We start from the raw sequence: 21,525 nt of genomic DNA, 5'->3' as shown, positions 1-21,525 counted from the left end.
AATGGTAGTCTTTGTCAGTTGCTATGGGTCTCCTATTAGAATTTGGTATTAAATATTTAAATGACACATTAATTTTTATATTAGTAACTCCTATGGTAGAAGAGGCATAGGAAATGGATTATAATATGCTGTTTGCATAGTTAAATGAAGTTTTATGAGAGTATGATTTTAAAGTACTAAATTTGAAATAGAAGGCAGAAAGTTCAAATAAGTGAATTCTTTTCTGTCATTTTTGTCTTATAGTACCTTTTATTTGTTTTTAAAGCAATATAATTGACCCTTGAGTTGGTTTGAAATTATTTTAGAATAACTTGGTACTTTAATATTTTTCTCTGCAAGATTATTAATAAACATATAAAGTGGAGGAGACTTAAAAATTCTGAGAGTTTTAGTTTTGACTTTTGATCTTTTAGATGACATTTTGGTCGTAGTGTCATAGTGCTTACTATATTATCATTCAAATTACTTCTTTATCTTCAGAATGGATTTTGCCATCAGTAAACTGAAGAAAGCAGGAAATCAGACTGGACTTTATGTACTTCGATGCAGTCCTAAGGACTTTAATAAATATTTTCTGACTTTTGCTGTCGAGGTTAGTATATCACATTAATGAATGGTAACATTTTTTTTTCATTTCTGCAATACCCCCACTCCTTGCCTCTGGCAAAGGTAATAAATTTATTTAATCCATATAATTTCCCCTTCATGTTTACCTACCATATTTCCTTTTTAATACTTAGAATAATAGCTCTAGATATGATAACTAGTATAATAGTTCCTAATTTACTTCAGGGATTCTGCATAAACAAGATAAAATTACTAACATTTATATAAAAATATAAAATGACTTAAAATGCCTTGCTGTCTTTTTATTTGGAATTTATTTTATTTTATTTTTTGGTGTTTGGATGTTACCAGTGTGTCAAATTTCATCAAGTCTCTTGAAGTCTCTTTTTTCACAAAAAATCTTTACCAAACTTTAGAATAAAATAAATCAGAAGCAATCTTACGCTAGTAATGGTTAATAGGATTAGAGTGAAATAGGGCAATAACAGAAACAAACATCATAGCACTTTTAATTAGTGGTTTTCCAATATTAAGAATAATGATTTACAATGTATGCCTTAAGCATAAGATTACAATGAAACCTAACTGTTAATACAGATCATTTTGGGTCTCACCTAAGATTATTTACTATCCAAAATTACCAAAAAAGATACTATAATTTGTAAGGCATTTTCATGGTATAAACCTTGAGTAATTTTAAAGCAGCTTGCAAAATTTATCTTACTTTTTGAAAGTAGAGAAATTAAGGACTTTATCATTCATTTATTTTAATTTTTATAAAGTACAGCCATCTTGTGTTTACCACATGGAGGGTGGAATAATCTCCATTAATACAGAAGATAGGTTACTCCATTACTTTAGCATTATAAAATAGTGATAATCTATCCTAATTTCACAGTATCTTATTTAGCAGTCCGTTACATTCAATTACTAAGTCAAATGTATTTTTTTTTCTATTTATTGTATTTGCCCTGCCTAATATGAGGGCTTTGTATTAGGGAGTGTATGTTATATCCCTGCTTCAAGAAATTTATCTTTTGGAAAACAAAAATTAAAAAATATACCAAAAAATACTAAATTGGTCATTGTAATTATCAAGTTTAAGCAAATACGCTATAACAGAAAGGATTGCAATTATTTAGAAAGACCTTTTGGAGTAAGGACTTGAAATATTCAGTAAATTTTATATAAATGCTTCTAAGTAGTTTGAATATGCTTGTAAGAGCAGCTCAAAAAATATATTAATGAAAAAGTTCATAAAACAGCACATATTGAAAAACTGAAAAATATTAAAATTGCCATATTAGAGATAATTATATGAAATAGTAGTAGCAAAATAAAATGGGTAATCAGCTTTGGCTATGGAATGGGGTCAGAGTTGTTAGGGGAGACCTCACAGAAAAAGTGGTACTTGAACTGAGTTTAAAGGAATGAATAAAAGTCCGTTGCTCATAAGGAGAGGATGTACATTCAAGTGAAGAGATAGCATGTACAGTCACCAAAGCATATGGCATTTGCTTAAAAAATTTTAATTCACTTAATACAGCTAGGATATAGATTGCATGTTGGGAGTGGCAGGAGTTGAAGTCAGAGATGGAGTTGCAGAAGCCAGAGATCATGGAAAGCCTCCTATGCTAAATTAGTTTTACAGTTTATTCTGTAAATGATGGAAAGCTGTTAAGGATGGTTTTATTATTGTTAATTATCATTGATTTCGTACTTGCTTTTTAATAATATCAGCTCTTAAGCTATTTCTGTAGCCTATGCAATTGTAATTAAGTGTATTTTTCAGGAACTAACATCTCTATCACCCTATACTAGTACTACATTAGGATTCAATGTTCAAATGTTTAAATGTTCTGTTGTTTGTTTTGTGATATCCTTTTTGTCACAATAATGGCTATGATGTCCATTGTGTTTTTTCCCTCACTCTCTTCATAATTAAACCTACATAGCGAGAAAATGTCATTGAATATAAGCACTGTTTGATTACAAAAAATGAGAATGGAGAATACAACCTCAATGGGACTAAGAAGAACTTCAGTAATCTTAAAGATCTTCTGAATTGCTACCAGATGGAAACTGTTCGCTCAGACAGTATAATATTCCAGTTTACAAAGTGCTGTCCCCCAAAGCTGAAAGGTAAATTAATTTTCTAGTTATTTAAAAAATATTGGTCATAGATTATATATGTCATGGGAGGTATCTTCAGTATATTATATCGAAAGAAATATGGAAGAAGCTGCTCCAAAAACTAATTTTGTCTCATCCTGCTATATTAATATCCTCAAATTAGGATTGTTCAGTTTGGTTTGAGTTATCTAGAAGTTACTTGAAGTTCCATAATTCTGAAATGATATTTAAAAAATGATTGTTGCTTGGTATAAATCAGTCACTTATTTACTGAACTAAAAGAATTTATTGCCAAATTCTTATATGTTGTTCTGGATATAAACTTACATTCTCCTTCAGAATTTTAATTTCTATACTTTTTAAATAAAGATAGTAAGGTAAGGATATAACAGGTTTAATAAAAACGTATTAAAATAATAAAAAATTATGTTTAAGAAGTGATTATAATTTTGAATGTAGGAAACAACTGGTTAGAGTACATCAAAGTTCAAGGAGTAAACTTCTAAAATAATTTTCCATTTATTGAAAAAATAAAAAACAATAAGAAATAGTTAAGCATCTCTGAAATCCTGCCACTTGCAACAACATGGATAGACCTAGAGGGTATTATGCTAGGTGAAATAAGCCAGGCAGAGAAAGACAAATACCATATGATTTCAATTATTTGTGGACTGTAAAAACAACATAAAACAAAATGAACAAAATAGTAGTAGACTCATAGACAGTGAGAAGTGAGGAGTTGGGTGGGTGGGTGGGGAAGGTGAGGGGAATAAAGGGGCACAAAAATTATCAATCATAATGTAAATTGGTCATAGGAGAATATAGCCAGTGATTCTCTAACATCTTTCTATGTAGACAGATAGTAACTAACTAGGGAGTGTGAGGATTTAATAATATGGGTAACTGTTGAACCACTGTGTTGTATACTAATATTAGATTGTATATCAACTATAATTCAATAAAAAAAAAGAGTTAAACATTTCTTATTGTAGAATGCATTTTATTTTACCCCTTTGGAGAAATTTATATCCTCAGTGTGTTTTGATTTTATATATATATATATTTTCATTGTTTCATTCTTTTTTTAACAGATAAATCAAACCTTCTAGTCTTCAGAACTAATGGTCTTTCTGATGTACCAACCTCACCAACGTTGCACAGGCATAATAATGTGAACCAAATGGTGTTTCACAAAATTAGAAATGAAGATTTGACATTTGTAAGTCATTAGATGTTGATTATTTTCTTTTCTGTCCTTTTAGAATGCAATTGTTTTCTTAATTTACTACCCCACATTACATTTATGTGACATTTGGAGCTATTTTATTATAACCTATGCTATAAAAATTTTATTGCATTTAAGTGATTTTATTTCTTGTGAAAATGTGATACCAAACTTGAGTTAGAATTAGCAAAATTAATTACTTTAAAAATGAAATTGTATTCTCTTTTTAGGAATTTAAATATATTCCTTTATAAATCTTAATTAATAATTAAAAATCTTCTTTTACAAAAGACATATATTTTAATTTGTAAGTCTTAAGAAAGCAAGGAAAAAACAAAGTGGTAAAAATAAAGAAGGAACTGAAAAGTAGTACATAAGAGCTGATACCTTGACTGGAAGATAACCTTGGGGAGTTCGGATTAGTCTCAATAATTAAGGGGATTAAGATCTTAAAGCAATACAAAGAAAACCATGTCTGAAGGCCTATACAAGACCAGGAGTTAAAAGTAAGACCACTGAATAAAGCCAGGAGTCTCAAGTAAAATATATTCTCAGTAAAACAATATATGGACTGTGAAAAATTTACCCAGTAGCGAAAGAAGAAAAGGAGTGTTGTCTATTTAGGCACTAAGTTTCCTAAGTTAGGCACTTAGGAAAAAAAAGTCTCAAGAATTTGTATTCATGAGCTTTTGAGTTTGGGTTTCTTTATATCACCTGCATGGTTGAAGAAATCTTAAGCTAGTTAATTAAATTAAAATAAAAAGTAGTACTTTCCTAGTAATAACCTTTGATGCTGGGTAGAAACAAACAAAGTCTTTTTGGAAGAACATAATCTTAACCTAGGCCACCCAGGACTCCCACAGATAAAACAACTCTAAGCATGAGTTCTAATAAAATTTTTTTAGAACATACAAGGAAATAATCCAGGAGTAAGAAAGAGTCAACAGACATCAGACATCAAAATTAGACCTCCATATAATAGGTTTTTCAAATAGATATTAAAAAAACATATATATGTTTAAAGATAAAAGGGATTGAAAACATTGGGAATAAATAAAACATTGTCAGAAAAGACCAAAAAGATTTGGGGAAAAGAAGTATAGAAATAAAAAATACTTTCATTGACATGAAAACAAAATGGACAGGTTAGAAAACAGAATACTCATTGTTGAAAGGAGAATTAGGGAATTGGAAGATAGATCTGAACATTATTCAGGTGCAGCAGTTAGGGAGAAAGAAATAGAAATTATGAAAGAGAGATTAAGGACATGGAAAATACAATGAAAAAGACCAACTGATGCCTGAGTTCCATAAGGAGGCAATAGATAGAATTATTCAGAATTATAAAGACATGAATCTTCATGTGAATAATGACAAGCAGAGAGTCACCAGATAACCTAACTAATGTTATAAAAGTAATAATAGTAGAGCTTCAGAGTGCAGGCTTTCAACAGTTATTCTGTAAGTGTATGCAGGAAGAGGTAATAGTAGTAATAGCTAGCATTTACTGAGTGTTTACCATGTGTCATGGACTGTACTAAGTGCTTTCATGTAATTATTCATTTATTGTTCATTGAATAATCCTATGGAAAAATAGCTGATATCCCCATTCCTCAGATGAAACCAAGATAACTGCAGCAGAGAGATTAAATAGCCTGTCACACAAATAGGAACTGGTACTCAGGAACAAGTTAAACATTCTGCTTCCATAGACCATACTGTACTGCCTTTCTACCGCACTATTAGGAAAGGCAAACAAAGAAAAAGATTCATATGTAAATAAATGTAGGTAAACACTGACACTATAGAAAAGTGATTATTACAGCTAATTCTGTCTTTTATTACTATGTAAAGAAGCAGAATATAATTAATTTGAAGTCTCAAATCTGGGTTTAATTTGTAAGGGAAATATTTGCTCATGGATTATTTTTTTTAACTCTTTGTTATTGAATATGCTTTCTAATTCCCTTATCTTTCTCCACCTTTATTCATTCTTTCTTTTTTTTCTTTTAAAGAATGAAAGCCTTGGCCAGGGGACTTTTACAAAAATTTTTAAAGGTGTACGAAGAGAAGTAGGAGACTATGATCAATTGCATGAAACAGAAGTTCTTTTAAAAGTTCTGGATAAAGCACATAGAAACTATTCAGAGGTGTGTATGGTCTTTGTATAGTTTATGTATTTATGATATTTAAAAGTGAGCTCTCATATGCCTGCAACACACTCATGATTTCAGCTTTTCAAACTGTTATTTTTAGAAGTACATAGTCAAGGACTTTTCTGAGGATGCATTCTTGTGGGGCTATAGAAAATTACAGAATTTTTAAAATAATAACTGATTTCCAAACTAATTATTTTTAGCATTGTGTTATAGGTATTATTATCTCTGCATATACTAAAGCAATGATTTTTAAACTTGGCAACATCCAGAGAAACTCAGCTGCCAGTTGTCAGAGTCCTTAGCATAGCAAAGGCATCTCCAAATAAGACATAAACATTTATGATACCTAAAATGTCATAAAGGATATTAGTGGAAGATGATGTGAAACATATAAGCTGAAGAGTTGTTCTTATCCAGACAGAACACCACAGTATTGGTGGTTGTGATCCTCAACAACATACCCAGAAGTTCTAGTCAAAGTTTAGTTGAGTTAGAATGATGTTAAAACCATGCCACTCTCCAACATAGTTGTCATAATATTTTATCTGTACAGAGATCATTCTTAATTCTTTAGGAAGTGTTATTTGAAGCTCCCATCCATTTACTTCAGTACTATATCACTATCTCTGGTGTCTACCTCTGTTCTCTACTCTAGGAGCTTTGGGTCTAAGCCTGTCTTGCATTGTGCATGTTGCACTGTGCCACTATTGCTCTCTCTTATTGCTGTCTCATTCCAGGCTTACTCATGGGTTTACTTTGAATGAACTCTACCATCCATAGAGTTGCCAGTCCATATAAGGGAACCAAAACACATAGTAAGCTTATCTATAGTCCTGCTTAGATTAGGAGAAAGTACATTTCTCTTATGGCAGAGAGTATCTTTCTGAACTATGAATACTTATAGACACAAATGACATTTCTTGCATTTTTTGTGTGTTCTTCTTTTCCTTAGTCTTTCTTTGAAGCAGCAAGCATGATGAGCCAGCTTTCTCACAAACATCTGGTTTTAAACTATGGAGTATGTGTCTGTGGAGAGGAGAGTAAGTAGAACCACTGCCTTTCTTTATGTTAATGTTATACCGTTCTCAGAACATCCATTTTTTGTTTATATAGACAATTCAGTTTCAGAATCATGGTTAGGTATCAGTTTAAACCATAATTTAATAGGAGTTGTATATTGTTGAAACAAAAAACCTTGTAAAACTGTTCAGTTATGTCTTCTAACAAAGGAAACCAATGAATGAAATTAAATTGCAGAAAATATTTAATATGCCTTTTATTAAAATGCCAAAACAGTAGAGTATTATAGTAAACAAATGTAACCATTTCTGTTAACTATAGCAATACAGATTATGGCTGGTTCAACATAACATTGGAATAACTGGCTATTTCAGTATAAATTTATTAGGAATTATCAAGACAAAGCATATAAATGATAGACTGCAGTTTTAATGGAAGTGATTGAAATGATTGGGTGTTGATATTAGACATATTCTATGGCTGAATTTAGACTGTTCATAAAAACTTAGTTTACATTCAGAAAGTTACTTATGTAATTCTCCATTTTCCGTTAGTCATGTGGATTAAATATTCATCCACAATGACAAAACCTTTCTTCATATCCTTTAAAATTGATAGTCTCTTTTCAAAGGCACTGGTTTTTAAATCTGTTTTGTGGAGGTGTTTCATGGGGTTCATGAAGTGAGAGTAAATCTAAATGTAGTAGTGGAAAATTCTGTCCCTTTACCACCAGCTTGAGTGGTTCTCTGTTTATCTCATATTTATTGATGTTTCTCATAGTTTTCCATTTTAGGGAAAAAGAATACACTCCTTTAGAGTTTGAAAACAGTTTGGGAGTAATCCCAGTTCCTACAATTGCTTTCATACTTATTTATTGATTCCATGATGCAATTTTATCACATTTTAAAATACCTGAAATTGAAAAGTGTGTTATAATTGATGTCATATCAGATTAATTGGCAATTATTAGAGTTTAATGGTGTGGCATGTCAGACTTTAATTGGCAATGGCAATTGTTTCCTGTATGGCAAATGAAATAATGGGACATATGACAATCAGTGGTATCTGTTAAACATACATCTTAAATTATACATTAAAAAGTTTTTTTTTTTGAGAGGGCATCTCTCATATTTATTGATCAAATGGTTGTTAACAACAATAAAATTCTGTATAGGGGACTCAATGCACAATCATTAATCAACCCCAAGCCTAATTCTCAACAGTTTCCAATCTTCTGAAGCATAACGAACAAGTTCTTACATGGTGAACAAATTCTTACATAGTGAATAAGTTCTTATGTGGTGAACAGTGCAAGGGCAGTCATCACGGAAACTTTCAGTTTTGATCACACTTTATGAACTATAAACAATCAGGTCAAATATGAATATTCATTTGATTTTTATACTTGATTTATATGTGAATCCCACATTTCTCCCTTATTATTATTATTATTATTAATTTTAATAAAATGCTGAAGTGGTAGGTAGATGCAAGATAAAGGTAGAAAACATAGTTTAGTGCTGTAAGAGGGCAAATGTAGATGATCACGTGTGTGCCTATAGACTAAGTATTAATCCAAGCTAGACAAGGGCAACAAAACATCCATGGATGCAGAAGATTTCTCTAAAAATGGGCGGGTGAGGTTCTAAGCCTCACTTCTGTTGATCCCCAATTTCTCACCTGATGGCCCCCCTGTGACTGTGCCTGTCTTAGGTTGTTCCTCCCTTGAGGAATCTTACCCATCTCTGGCTAACCAGTCATCTTCTGGGGCCATGCAGGGAAATGTAAAGTTGTAAGTGAGAGAGAAGCAATATTGTTTGAGAAGGTTAGCTTTTTACTTCTTTGCAGATTTATGCCCTGTGGCTTTTATGCCCAGCATTTGTCTTGAGGTATCTTTACCACTTGGAAGAGTTATGATACATGGTAATTTCGATATGAGGCACGAATTCTACTTAAGGGTTGTAATTAGGAAGGAAGAAGAAAAGCTATAGAAGTAGCAGATGGAAGAAAACATGGGAAGATTGATTATTTCTTTGACATATCTTCTTGTAGAGTAACATAAGCATGTATAGGTTTTAAACTACTAATTAAATTGCATACACACATTAACATAATAGGAATACAGCTATATAACCAAAGCAGACCTACAATTACCAGCCATCTCCAGTGAAACCAAAAAAACCAGCTAGGCACCCTAGGCATTTGTGAAAACTTATCAATCATATGATGGATATTGTCTAACTGAATTTGAATAGTTTGAAAAAAATCAGACAAATTAAAACAACACATTCCTGGGAACTGTTCACATCCCATATGTTCTTTTAACAGTAGATAGTCTATAGTCGCAAGATTTTGGAGCGCTGCAACTTGCACTTCTGTTAATTCTTGGTTGAGGTCCGACAGTATAGATCCAGTCAGATTTGTTGTTTTACTGTATGCACAGGCCAGCTTAGATATCTCCTTCATTCCAATGGCAAGTCCAGGAACTGGTGGGCTGAATGCAGCTACAACTGCAACAGCACCAGGATCTTTGTTGAAGTTTTTTGATGATCATCTTCTGGAATGACTCTTCCAGAGAATGTTGATGTTGGAAGTTCTTCTTCATATTGTATCTTAATTCATTTTCTGGGTAGCCAAATTAGGCTTTGATCCTCTGTATAAACACAGACAAACCCTTTGCCCACACTTCGATATGCCCTTTATACCATTGTGAAGAACTTATTGGAGATCACCACACAGGAACTGCTTTTTTTTTTTAAGAGAAAGGAATATTATCAGAAAAATGTATTTCCATAGCTGATCATCTGACACCCTTTAAATGATCAAAATTAAGGATATTTAAAGCATGCATTAATTGTTGATTTAGAGTTAGTTTTATCCTACCAGGGAGTAATCCCCCTTTTCTTTCTTTCTTTTTTTTGTTATCATTAATCTACAATTACATGAAGAATATTATGTATACTAGGTTCTCCCTTTACCAGGTCCCCCCCACAAACCCCTTTACAGTTTACAGTCACTGCCCATCAGCATAGCAAAATGCTGTAGAATCACTACTTGTCTTCTCTGTGTTGTACAGCCCTCCCCTTTCTTCCACCCCCAACATTATGCATGCTAATCTTAATACCCACCTTCTTATCCCCCCCCTTATCCCTCCCTACCCACCCATCCTCCCCAGTCCCTTTCCCTTTGGTACCTGTTAGTCCATTGTTGGGCTCTGTGATTCTGCTGCTGTTTTGTTCCTTCAGTTTTTCCTTTGTTCTTATACTCCACAGATGAGTGAAATCATTTGGTATTTCTCTTTCTCCACTTGACTTATTTCACTGAGCATAATACCCTCTAGCTCCACCCATGTTGTTGCAAATGGTAGGATTTGCTTCTTCTTATGGCTGAGTGATATTCCATTGTGTATATGTACCATATCTTCTTTATCCATTCATCAACTGAGGGACACTTAGGTTGCTTCCAATTCTTGGCTAATGTAAATAGTGCTGTGATAAACATAGGGGTGCATCTGTCTTTCTCAAACTTGAGTGCTGCGTTCTTAGGGTAAATTCCTAGAAGTGGAATTCCTGGGTCAAATGGTAAGTCTATTTTTAGCATTTTGAGGAACCTCCATACTGCTTTCCACAATGGTTGAACTAGTTTACATTCCCACCAGCAGTGTAGGAGGGTTCCCCTTTCTCCACAACCTTGCCAACATTGGTTGTTGTTTGTCTTTTGGATGGTAGCCATCCTTATTGGTGTGAGGTGATACCTCATTGTGGTTTTAATTTGCATTTCTCTGATATTTAGCAATGTGGAGCATCTTTTCATGTGTCTGTTGGCCATCTGTATTTCTTTTTTGGAGAACTGTCTGTTCAGTACCTCTGCTCATTTTTTAATTGGATTATTTGTTTTTTGTTTGTTGAGGCATGTGAGCTCTTTATATATTTTGGACATCAAGCCTTTATTGGATCTGTCATTTACAAATATATTCTCCCATACTATAGGGTTCCTTTTTGTTCTATTGATGGTGTCTTTTGCTGTACAGAAGCTTTTCAGCTTAATATAGTCCCACTTGTTCATTTTTGCTGTTGTTTTCCTTGCCTGGGGAGATATGTTCAAGAAGAGGTCACTCATGTTTATGTCTAAGAGGTTTTTGCCTATGTTTTTTTCCAAGAGTTTAATGGTTTCATGACTTACATTCAGGTCTTTGATCCATTTTGAGTTTACTTTTGTATATGGGGTTAGACAATGGTCCAGTTTCATTCTCTTCCATATAGCTTTCCAGTTTTGCCAGCACCATCTGTTGAAGAGACTGTCATTTCACCATTGTATGTCCATGACTCCTTTATCAAATATTAATTGACCATATATGTTTGGATTAATGTCTGGAATCTCTAATCTGTTTCACTGGTCTGTGGCTCTGTTCTTGTGCTAGTACCAAATTGTCTTGATTACTATGGCTTTGTAGTAGAGCTTGAAGTTGGGGAGTGAGATCCCCCCTACTTTATTCTGCTTTCTCAGGATTGCTTGGCTATTCGGGGTCTTTGGTGTTTCCATATAAATTTTTGAACTATTTGTTCCAGTTTGTTGACGAATGTTGCTGGTAATTTGATAGGGATTGCATCAAATCTGTATATTGCTTTGGGCAGGATGGCCGTTTTGACAATATTAATTCTTCCTAGCCATGAGCATGGGATGAGTTTCCATTTGTTAGTGTCCCCTTTAATTTCTCTTAAGAGTGACTTGTAGTTTTCAGGGTATAGGTCTTTCACTTCTTTGGTTAGGTTTATTCCTAGGTATTTTATTCTTTTTGATGCAGTTGTGAATGGAATTGTTTTCCTGATTTCTCTTTCTATTGGTTCATTGTTAGTATATAGGAAAGCCACAGATTTCTGTGTGTTAATTTTGTATCCTGCAACTTTGCTGTATTCCGATATCAGTTCTAGTAGTTTTGGAGTGGAGTGTTTGGGGTTTTTTTATGTACAATATCATGTCATCTGCAAATAGTGACAGTTTAACTTCTTCTTTACCAATCTGGATTCCTTGTATTTCTTTGTTTTGTCTGATTGCCATGGCTAGGACCTCCAGTACTATGTTAAATAACAGTGGGGAGAGTGGACATCCCTGTCTTGTTCCTGATCTCAGAAGAAAAGCTTTCAGCCTCTCGGTGTTCAGTATAATGTTGGCTGTGGGTTTATCATATATGGCCTTTATTATGTTGTGGTACTTGCCCTCTATACCCATTTTGCTGAGAGTTTTTATCATGAATGGATGTTGAATTTTGTCAAATGCTTTTTCAGCATCTATGGAGATGATCATGTGGTTGTTGTCTTTCTTTTTGTTGATGTGGTGGATGATGTTGATGGACTTTCGAATGTTGTACCATCCTTGCATCCCTGGGATGAATCCCACTTGGTTGTGGTGTATGATCCTTTTGATATATTTTTGAATTTGGTTTGCTAATATTTTGTTGAGTATTTTTGCATCTACAATCATCAGGGATATTGGTCTGTAGTTTTCTTGTTTGGTGGGGTCTTTGCCTGGTTTTGTTATTAGGGTGATGTTGGCTTCATAGAATGAGTTTGGGAGTATTCCTTCCTCTTCTGTTTTTTGGAAAACTTTAAGGAGAATGGGTATTATGTCTTCTCTGTGTGTCTGATAAAGTTCCAAGGTAAATCCGTCCGGCCCGGGGGTTTTGTTCTTTGGTAGTTTTTTGATTACCGTTTCAATTTCTTTGCTTGTAATTGGTTTGTTTAACTTTTGTATACCTTGGAAGGTTGTATTTTTCTTAGGGAGTTGTCCATTTCTTCTAGGTTTTCCAGCTTGTTGGCATATAGGTTTTCATAGTAGTCTTTAATAATTCTTTGTATTTCTGTGGAGTCTGTCGTGATTTTTCTGTTCTCATTTCTGATTCTGTTGATTTGTGTTGGTTCTCTTTTTCTCTTAATAAGTTTGGCTAGAGGCTTATCTATTTTGTTTATTTTCTCAAAGAACCAGCTCTTGGTTTCATTGATTTTTGCTATTGTTCTATTCTTCACAGTTTTGTTTATTTCTTCTCTGATCTTTATTATGTCCCTCCTTCTGCTGACCTTAGGCCTAATTTGTTCTTCTTTTTTCAGTTTTGATAATTGTGATGTTAGACTATTCATTTGGGATTGTTCTTCCTTCTTCAAGTGTGCCTGGATCGCTATATACTTTCCTCTTAAGACTGCTTTCGGTGCGTCCCACAGAAGTTGGGGCTTTGTGTTATTGTTGTCATTTGTTTCTATATATTCCTTGATCTCTATTTTGATTTGTTCATTGATCTATTGATTATTACGAAGCATGTTGTTAAGCCTCTATGTGTTTGTGAGCCTTTTTGTTTTCTTTGTAGAATTTATTTCTAGTTTTATACCTTTGTTGTCTGAAAAGTTGGTTGGTAGAATTTCAATATTTTGGAATTTACTGAGGCTCTTTTTGTGTTCTAGTATGTGGTCTATTCTGGAGAATGTTCCATGTGTACTTGAGAAGAATGTATATCCTGTTGCTTTTGGATATAGAGTTCTATAGATGTCTATTAGGTCCATCTGTTCTAGCGTGTTGTTCAGTGCCTCCGTGTCCTTACTTATTTTCTGCCCGGTGGATCTGTCCTTTGGGGTGAGTGGCGTGTTGAAGTCTCCTAAAATGAATGCATTGCAGTCTGTTTCCCCCTTTAGTTCTGTTAGTATTTGTTTCACATATATTGGTGCTCCTGTATTAGTTGCATATATGTTTATAATGGTTTTATCCTCTTGTTGCACTGGGCCCTTTATCATTATGTAGTGTCCTTCTTTATCTCTTGTTACTTTCTTTGTTTTGAAGTCTATTTTGTCTGATATTAGTACTGCAACCCCTGCTTTCTTCTCTCTGTTGTTTGCCTGAAATATGTTTTCCATCCCTTGACTTTTAGTTTGTGCATGTCTTTGGGTTTGAGGTGAGTTTCTTGTAAGCAGCATATAGATGGGTCTTGCTTTTTTATCCATTCTATTACTCTGTGTCTTTTGATTGGCGCATTAAGTCCATTTACATTTGGGGTGACTTTTGAAAGATATGTACTTATTGCCATTGCAGGCTTTAAATTCGTGGTTACCAAAGGTTCAAGTTTAGTCTCTTTAGTATCTTACTGCCTAACTTAGCTTGCTTATTGAGCTGTTGTATACACTGTCTGGAGATTCTTTTCTTCTCTCCCTTCTTATTCCTCCTCCTCCATTCTTCATATGTTGGATGTTTTGTGCTGTGCTCTTTTTAGGAGTGCTCCCATCTAGAGCAGTCCCTGTAGGATGCCCTGTAGAGGTGGTTTTTGGGAGGCAAATTCCCTCAACTTTTGCTTGTCTGGGAATTGTTTAATCCCGCCATCATATTTAAATGATAATTGTGCTGGATACAGTGTCCTTGGTTCAAGGCCCTCCTTTTCATTGCATTAAATATATCATGCCATTCTCTTCTGGTCTGTAAGGTTTCTGTCGAGAAGTCTGATGATAGCCTGATGGGTTTTCCCTTGTAGGTGACCTTTTTACTCTCTCTAGCTGCCTTTAATACTCTGTCCCTGTCCTTGATCTTTGCCATTTTAATTATTATAAGTCTTGGTGTTGACCTCTTTGGGTCCCATCTGTTGGGATTTCTGTGTGCCTCCGTAGTCTGAGCAAGTATTTCCTCCCTAGTTTGGGGAAGTTCTCAGCAATTATTTCTTCAAAGACAATTTCTATCCCTTTTTCTCTCTGTTCTTCTTCTGGTACCTCTATTTTGCTAATATTTTTCCGTTTGGATTGGTCACACAGTTCTCTTAATATTCTTTCATTCCTGGAGATCCTTTTATCTCTTTCTGCATCAGCTTCTATGTGTTCCTGTTCTCTGGTTTCTGTTCCATCAATGGCCTCTTGCATCTTATCCATTCTGCTTATAAATCCTTCCAGGGATTGTTTCACTTCTGTAATCTCCTTGCTCACCTCTGTGATCTCCCTCCGGACTTCATCCCATTGCTCTTGCATATTTCTCTGCAGCTCCGTCAGCATGTTTATGATTTTTATTTTGAATTCTTTTTCAGGAAGACTGGTTAGGTCTGTCTCCTTCTCTGGTGTTGTCTCTGTGATCTTGGTTTGCCTGTAATTTTGCCTTTTCATGGTGATAGAAATAGTTTGCTCAGCTGGGACGAGTGACGGCTAGAAGAACTTCCCTTCTTGTTGGTTTGTGGCCTTCGTCTCCTGGGAGAACAGCGACCTCTAGTGGCTTGTGCTGGGCAGCTGCACGCAGACAGAGCTTCTGATTCCTGCCCGGTTGCAATGGTGTTTATCTCCACTGTTGCTGTGGGGGTGGCCTGGCTCGGGCTGCCGCTCCAAAATGGTGGAGCCGGGTTGGAGGGGAAGCGGCCGGGAGGCTATTTATCTCCGTGAGGGGCCTCCGTGCTCCCTGCTGCCCAGGGGTTTAGAGTGCCCAGAGATCCCCAGATTCCCCTGCCTCTGGACTAAGTGTCCCGGGATGCTTCTGTCCGGTTTTGGGGTCCCTATTCCTTTAAGTCTTCCAAAAAGCACTCGCCAAAAAAAAAAAAAAATGCTGCTCGCTTTTCTTGGTCCTAGGGTGCCAGCCTCAGGGACCCGCTCACAGGTCTTGCTGCCCTGTTTCCCTAGTATCCAGGACCCCATCCTTGCACTGTGTCTGCGCTTTGGTCTGGATGGCTGGGGCTGGGTGTTCAGCAGTCCTGGGCTCCCTCTCCCTCTCTGCTCCGACTCCTCTCCTCCCTCTGGGAGCTGGGGGGAGGGGCGCTCAGGTCACGCTGGACTGGGGCTTGTATCTTACCCCCTTCGTGAGGTGCTGGGTTCTCCCAGGTGTGGATGTGGTCTGGATGTTGTCCTGTGTCCTCTGGTCTCTATTCTAGGAAGAGTTGTCTTTGTTATATTTTCATAAATATATATGGTTTTGGGAGGAGATTTCTGCTGCTCTACTAATGCCGCCATCTTGGCTCCACCTCCTTAAAAGTTTTATTAAACTCTTACTCATTTTAACTTCTATGTCTTCCTTCCTTCCTTCTTTCCTTCCATCCCTTTTTTTTTCTTTCTTTCACTTGCCCTGATGCAGTGTCAATTCTTAATTTGATATGTGGATTGTTCTCCAAATTTACTATGGGCAGCAAACATTTCACTAAATTTTAGTTACCCAGCAAATCCCAAGGTAACTTTTGTCACTGTTAGCTGTTATATACCAAATGAAAACTAAGTGATTTCAATGTTGGATCAAGTAGAATCTCAGTTGGGGGTAGATCTACAGTATGCATTTTAAAGCAAATATGTGAAGCATAGAAATATATGACATATAGGCACTTAATAACTTGCTGGGCCATGAACTGACATGGATTACAATGTGAAAGTATGTCAGGATTTCTTTAAATATATATATATATATATATATAATGATACCATGCTTAAAACTTTTGCTGAAATTTTTGTGGCTTTAATTTTATCTTAAAATTTCCATTTTTTAATTTAAAAAACAAAATTCCTTTTTTTTCTCATTTATATAAACTATATATTAGAAGTAACAAAACAGTTTGAATAAATTCACATTTGAAATTGACAATTTGAGTGTGCTCCATTACAAATTATTACTAGGTGACTATAAATGAACCATAAACCCAGTTAATTATTAAATAACATGCCTTTATATAGAAATAGTCTTGGCTTTCAGGGACTTCATCAATACTAAAAGGGTTGGAAATTTTTATCTGTGTCTTAAAGACAGTGAGGACTGTTTTTAGAAACAAATACTTGTTTCTCTGGCCAAATACATCTTAATATTTTAAAAAATAATTTTAAAGGTAGAGCAAGACAAACCACTAATTTTTGCTTTTTTGCAGCATAAATTAAAAGGATAAATGGATTTTGAACTCAAATTGTCCTTTATGCCTGCAGTGGAATAGATACTGCTATTAATTTGTGTGTGTGGAAGAAGGATTTCAGGAAGTTTTTTATGTCTAAATACAGTAGTCCCTCCTTATTTGTGGAGGATATGTTCCAAGACCCCAAGTAGATGCCTGAAACCGTGGATATATACTGTTTTTTCCTATATATACATATCTATGATGAAGTTTAATTTATAAATAAGTCACAGTAAAGTATTAAAAGAATGAAATAGAACAATTAAATAATATACTGTAAGAAAAGCTATGTGAATGTGATCTCTCAAAATCTTACTCATTTTTCTTCTTGTGATGATGTGAAATGATAAATGCTTACATGATCACATGAAGTGAGGTGAATGATGTAGGCATTGTGACTGGTGTTAAGTTACTATTGACTTTATGACCAGATACCAGAAGAGGATCTGCTTCCGGACTGAGGTTGACCACAGTAACTGAAACTAGGGCAAGAGAAACCACAGATACAGAGGGGCAATACTATAGTTTCATGAAAGAGAAATTAACTATGTGAGAAATTTTCATTTGTTTCAGAAAAGCAGCCATAATTCAGTACTTATATATAAAAGTGTGCTGGAGTAATATTCTCTCTATATATAGTATTATTACATATTATGTATTATATATTGTTTTATAATACATAGAATGATATATATATAACCTTGTATATATGTAATTGTTTAGCTGCTGTCTCTTGCTGTTGTGAATAAAGTAAAACCTAAAAATACAATGGTATATAGCTGCTAAGCTTTCTTTATATTAGTGAATTTTTGGTAGTTTAATGTCTATGCCTATGATGTCCACATATATAATTATAAATGTATTTATAAAAGTTGAAAATTATATATTTTTATGATACATATGTTTAAGTTTTATTTTTATTATTGTATTTTAATGCAGATATCCTGGTTCAGGAGTTTGTAAAATTTGGATCATTAGATACATATCTGAAAAAGAATAAAAATTCTATAAATATATTGTGGAAACTTGAAGTGGCTAAACAGTTGGCATGGGCCATGCATTTTCTAGTAAGTGATAAGTATATTCACTTATCAAGTTATGAAGCAATGTAAAAAGGATCTTGACCTAGGAACAAGAAATCAGTCAGAAATGGTTGCTGAGTCATTTAAAATAATCTGTGTTGATGAAAGAGATTATTTTAGGATATATTTATTTATGTGCAATCACTTTTGAGAGATATAGTTTTGTCATCCCATCAATCTGTTAGAATTCTTGATGGACAATCTGTAGTTTGTATCACTTGGGTTTAGAGGATTTAACCAAAAATTATGCAGAAACATGTTGTGTTAAGTATAGTTAGTAGAAAATCCCTGCAGAAAATACTTTGTTATTGTATTTATGGGCAACTGGATGTATGTCTACGGAGAAAGCAGTATTGTCAGAGAAGCAGAATACCAGAGTGCTAGACAGTGGTGAAACTCTTCAGAGTGTGAGTGTGTGTGTGTGTGTGTGTGTGTGTGTGTGTGTGTGTGTGTGTGTATCCTGCTGCTGAACAGATACAGTATTTCTTACTGTCAGCTACTACCTAGAAATACCTACTTTATAAAATCTCAGCTTTACAAAGTAAAGTGACCCTGGATGGTTTTAATGTATTTGTTTCAACATGGATAAAGATTATTGTGTCATATAAAATGTAAAACAGAAAGCACAGTGCTGCCATAAAATTTCCTTTTATTACTTCAAAGCTTGCATCCAAATAAATGTTTATTAGTTAACACTATCTTACTTATTTTTCTAATTTAAATCCATTTTGGATCCTTGAATCATATTAAGTGCTTAAATATTTGTGGATTGATACTTGAATATATATGTGCATTTAATTTTAATAGGAAGAAAAAGCCCTTACTCATGGGAATGTGTGTGCCAAAAATATTCTGCTTATCAGAGAAGAAGACAGGAAGATAGGAAATCCACCTTTCATCAAACTTAGTGATCCTGGCATTAGTATGACAGTTTTGCCAAAGGACAGTAAGTAGTACAAGGATTACATTTAATTTCATTAAACTTTACGTAAAGAGTAGCATGAAAAGCATGTTGTTAATTTTTCTCAAACTCTTATTGACATGTTTTTGATTAATAATGAAGTTTAGCTATCAATTTCAGCAACTAACTTGTTATAGTTAAATCCTAGTCTCTGTCCATTTCTTCTTGCCAATAGACAAAAGATGATTTTTTAAAAGTTTTAATCCCTAATTATGTATAGAAGTTCAGGTTTTATCCATTTTTAATGTGAAATTTCATCATCTTAATATTTGGGCTGCAAGTAAATTTTCTAAGTTTTTCTTCCTTTTAGTCACTAAATAAAATTTTGAGAAGATACATTACCTAATTTGATATCTTATTTAGTTTTATTATTTAGATAATTTTGATATTTTATAACTTAAAAAACCTTTCCTTTGTGTTTGTTCTATCTAACATAATTAGTTAAAGTAAAAATTTCAGTCAAATAGTTGAGGTTTTTTTTTTTGGTACAAGTAATATTGTATTTATATTTCATTATCTCAGCTAACTTCTCTAATTGCATGTTTTAAATTGAGGATCTAAATTGATCAACTTTTGTGCATTGATGTGTGTTATGCTATTAGAGCTACTTAAACTTGATAGCTTATCTGACAGAGAAGAAAGAATAATAGGGTAAAAAATGTTAAAGGATCTTAAACCTGGTACTCAGGGAAATTTTACCGTTTGGAATGGGAGGTGAAGGAGAAATTGCATATGGTGAAGGAGAAAGGAGCATGTACTCTTTAATCTCTTAATTATATAGCAAAAATATTCATGTTGCTTTACCAAAATATACTAAAAGGTGCAAGAGATTATCCTTCATTCTTATTTATTTATTTATTTACTTACTTACTTTATCACTATGTCTATCTATGCAGAATTCCAGCAGGTGGAGTTAAAGTACTCCCTCCTTCCTTGACTAGCATTTTTCTGATGTGGTCAACAACCAGACACTTGGGAAATTCCATGATCTGAGCAGAACCTACTTATATCAATTCTGTACCCCAAATATCTTGGTATAATTTAGTCATCTATCAGTTTGTGGGTCCTTGTTTTTTCATCTCCAAATCAGAATTGCCACTAATTTAGAATGGCTCAGAATGATGTTAACATTACCTTTACTACATACACATTGTACAGAAATACAAAGCATCTGTTTTAGGACAAATTTTCTGGAAAAAAACTATTTTGAATGCAGAACTAATAGGAAGAAGCAGAGAGAGTGGGATACCAGCTGAGATAGTATGGTTTAATGGAAAGAAGTTTAATTGATCCAAGATTCATTGTACAGGATTTGAATTCTCTCCATGCTACCAACAAATTGTGTGATTTAGGGCAGATTATTCAGTCTTATGGGAGTCAGTGTTGTTATTGTTAAAGCTGAGATATTGAATTAGATGATCTCAAAGATCCTTCCTAGCTTTTAAGCATGTACTTGTACTTGTATGTGCACACACCCCCAACAAATAAGGACCTAATTATTCAAATCTGTTTGAAATTTTCATATAAAAGAAGTGTTTACTTGTGAGAGCTATTGAACCATACTTTGTTCCTATAATTTAAAAGTTCTTCAGGAGAGAATACCATGGGTGCCACCTGAATGCATTGAAAATCCTAAAAATCTAAACTTGGCAACAGACAAATGGAGTTTTGGTACCACTTTGTGGGAAATCTGCAGTGGAGGAGATAAGCCTTTGAGTGCTTTGGATTCTCAAAGAGTAAGTTTATATAGACTGTGAAGTTGGAGTTATTCTATCCGTGATTGTTGATATTTTTTTTACCTAATTTGATACTTGTTAGCACACCTAATGTTAAAAAGAAGATTGATATGGCATTATACAATTTATTCTCAATGTCTGGTTCTTTAATTATAGAAGCTACAGTTTTATGAAGATAGGCACCAGCTTCCTGCACCAAAGTGGACAGAATTAGCAAATCTCATTAATAATTGTATGGATTATGAACCAGATTTTAGACCTTCTTTCAGAGCCATCATACGAGATCTTAATAGCTTGTTTACTCCAGGTATGTATTGCTCTTATGGATTCTCCAGTAATCCCTTCCAAGAATTCCTTGATGACTTTTAAACCCTCTGAATTTCTTATGTTTATGTGACTTTTCCTACTTTACATATATTTAGTCTTAATTGAGCAATTTTTCCATTTTAAAACAGGCTTTTCCTCCAATAACCTAAGTTTAGTTTGACAGTTAATGAGTAGTATGTTATAGAAGTTTACTTAACTTATTTGACTTTTTAAAGCAATTCTTTTAAAACTAGTTTTTTTAAAGCTAGTTCTCATATATTTTATAATTTATTTATTATCTAGACATGAAGTAGATTTTTTCTTTGCCCTGTCCTCTTCTAAAACATGTGGCTGACCCATAAGTGTTTCCTGTTCTAATATTACTCGCCATTCTCACCACTGAAGTCAGAATATAATCATACTTTATAAATATTAAAACCATTTTGGAAAGTAATTCTTTATACT

At 34.0% G+C, this 21,525-nt stretch overlaps 1 protein-coding gene across 1 annotated transcript in view; it reads left to right on the top strand.

Annotated features, from left to right (window-relative positions):
• JAK2 (Janus kinase 2) overlaps window positions 1-21,525 on the top strand; it is a 146,904-nt gene that overhangs the window by 106,894 nt on the left and 18,485 nt on the right. The window contains exons 10-18 of the mRNA XM_037019023.2: window positions 481-592; window positions 2,523-2,709; window positions 3,792-3,919; window positions 5,941-6,075; window positions 7,037-7,124; window positions 17,915-18,042; window positions 18,865-19,003; window positions 20,603-20,754; window positions 20,911-21,061. Coding sequence (XP_036874918.1) covers window positions 481-592; window positions 2,523-2,709; window positions 3,792-3,919; window positions 5,941-6,075; window positions 7,037-7,124; window positions 17,915-18,042; window positions 18,865-19,003; window positions 20,603-20,754; window positions 20,911-21,061 — 1,220 coding nt within the window. The remainder of the gene's footprint in view (window positions 1-480; window positions 593-2,522; window positions 2,710-3,791; window positions 3,920-5,940; window positions 6,076-7,036; window positions 7,125-17,914; window positions 18,043-18,864; window positions 19,004-20,602; window positions 20,755-20,910; window positions 21,062-21,525) is intronic.

Source organism: Manis javanica, chromosome 2 (assembly GCF_040802235.1).
Source record: "Manis javanica isolate MJ-LG chromosome 2, MJ_LKY, whole genome shotgun sequence".
NCBI lineage: Eukaryota > Metazoa > Chordata > Mammalia > Pholidota > Manidae > Manis > Manis javanica.
This window is presented reverse-complemented; position numbering and strand designations above follow the sequence as displayed.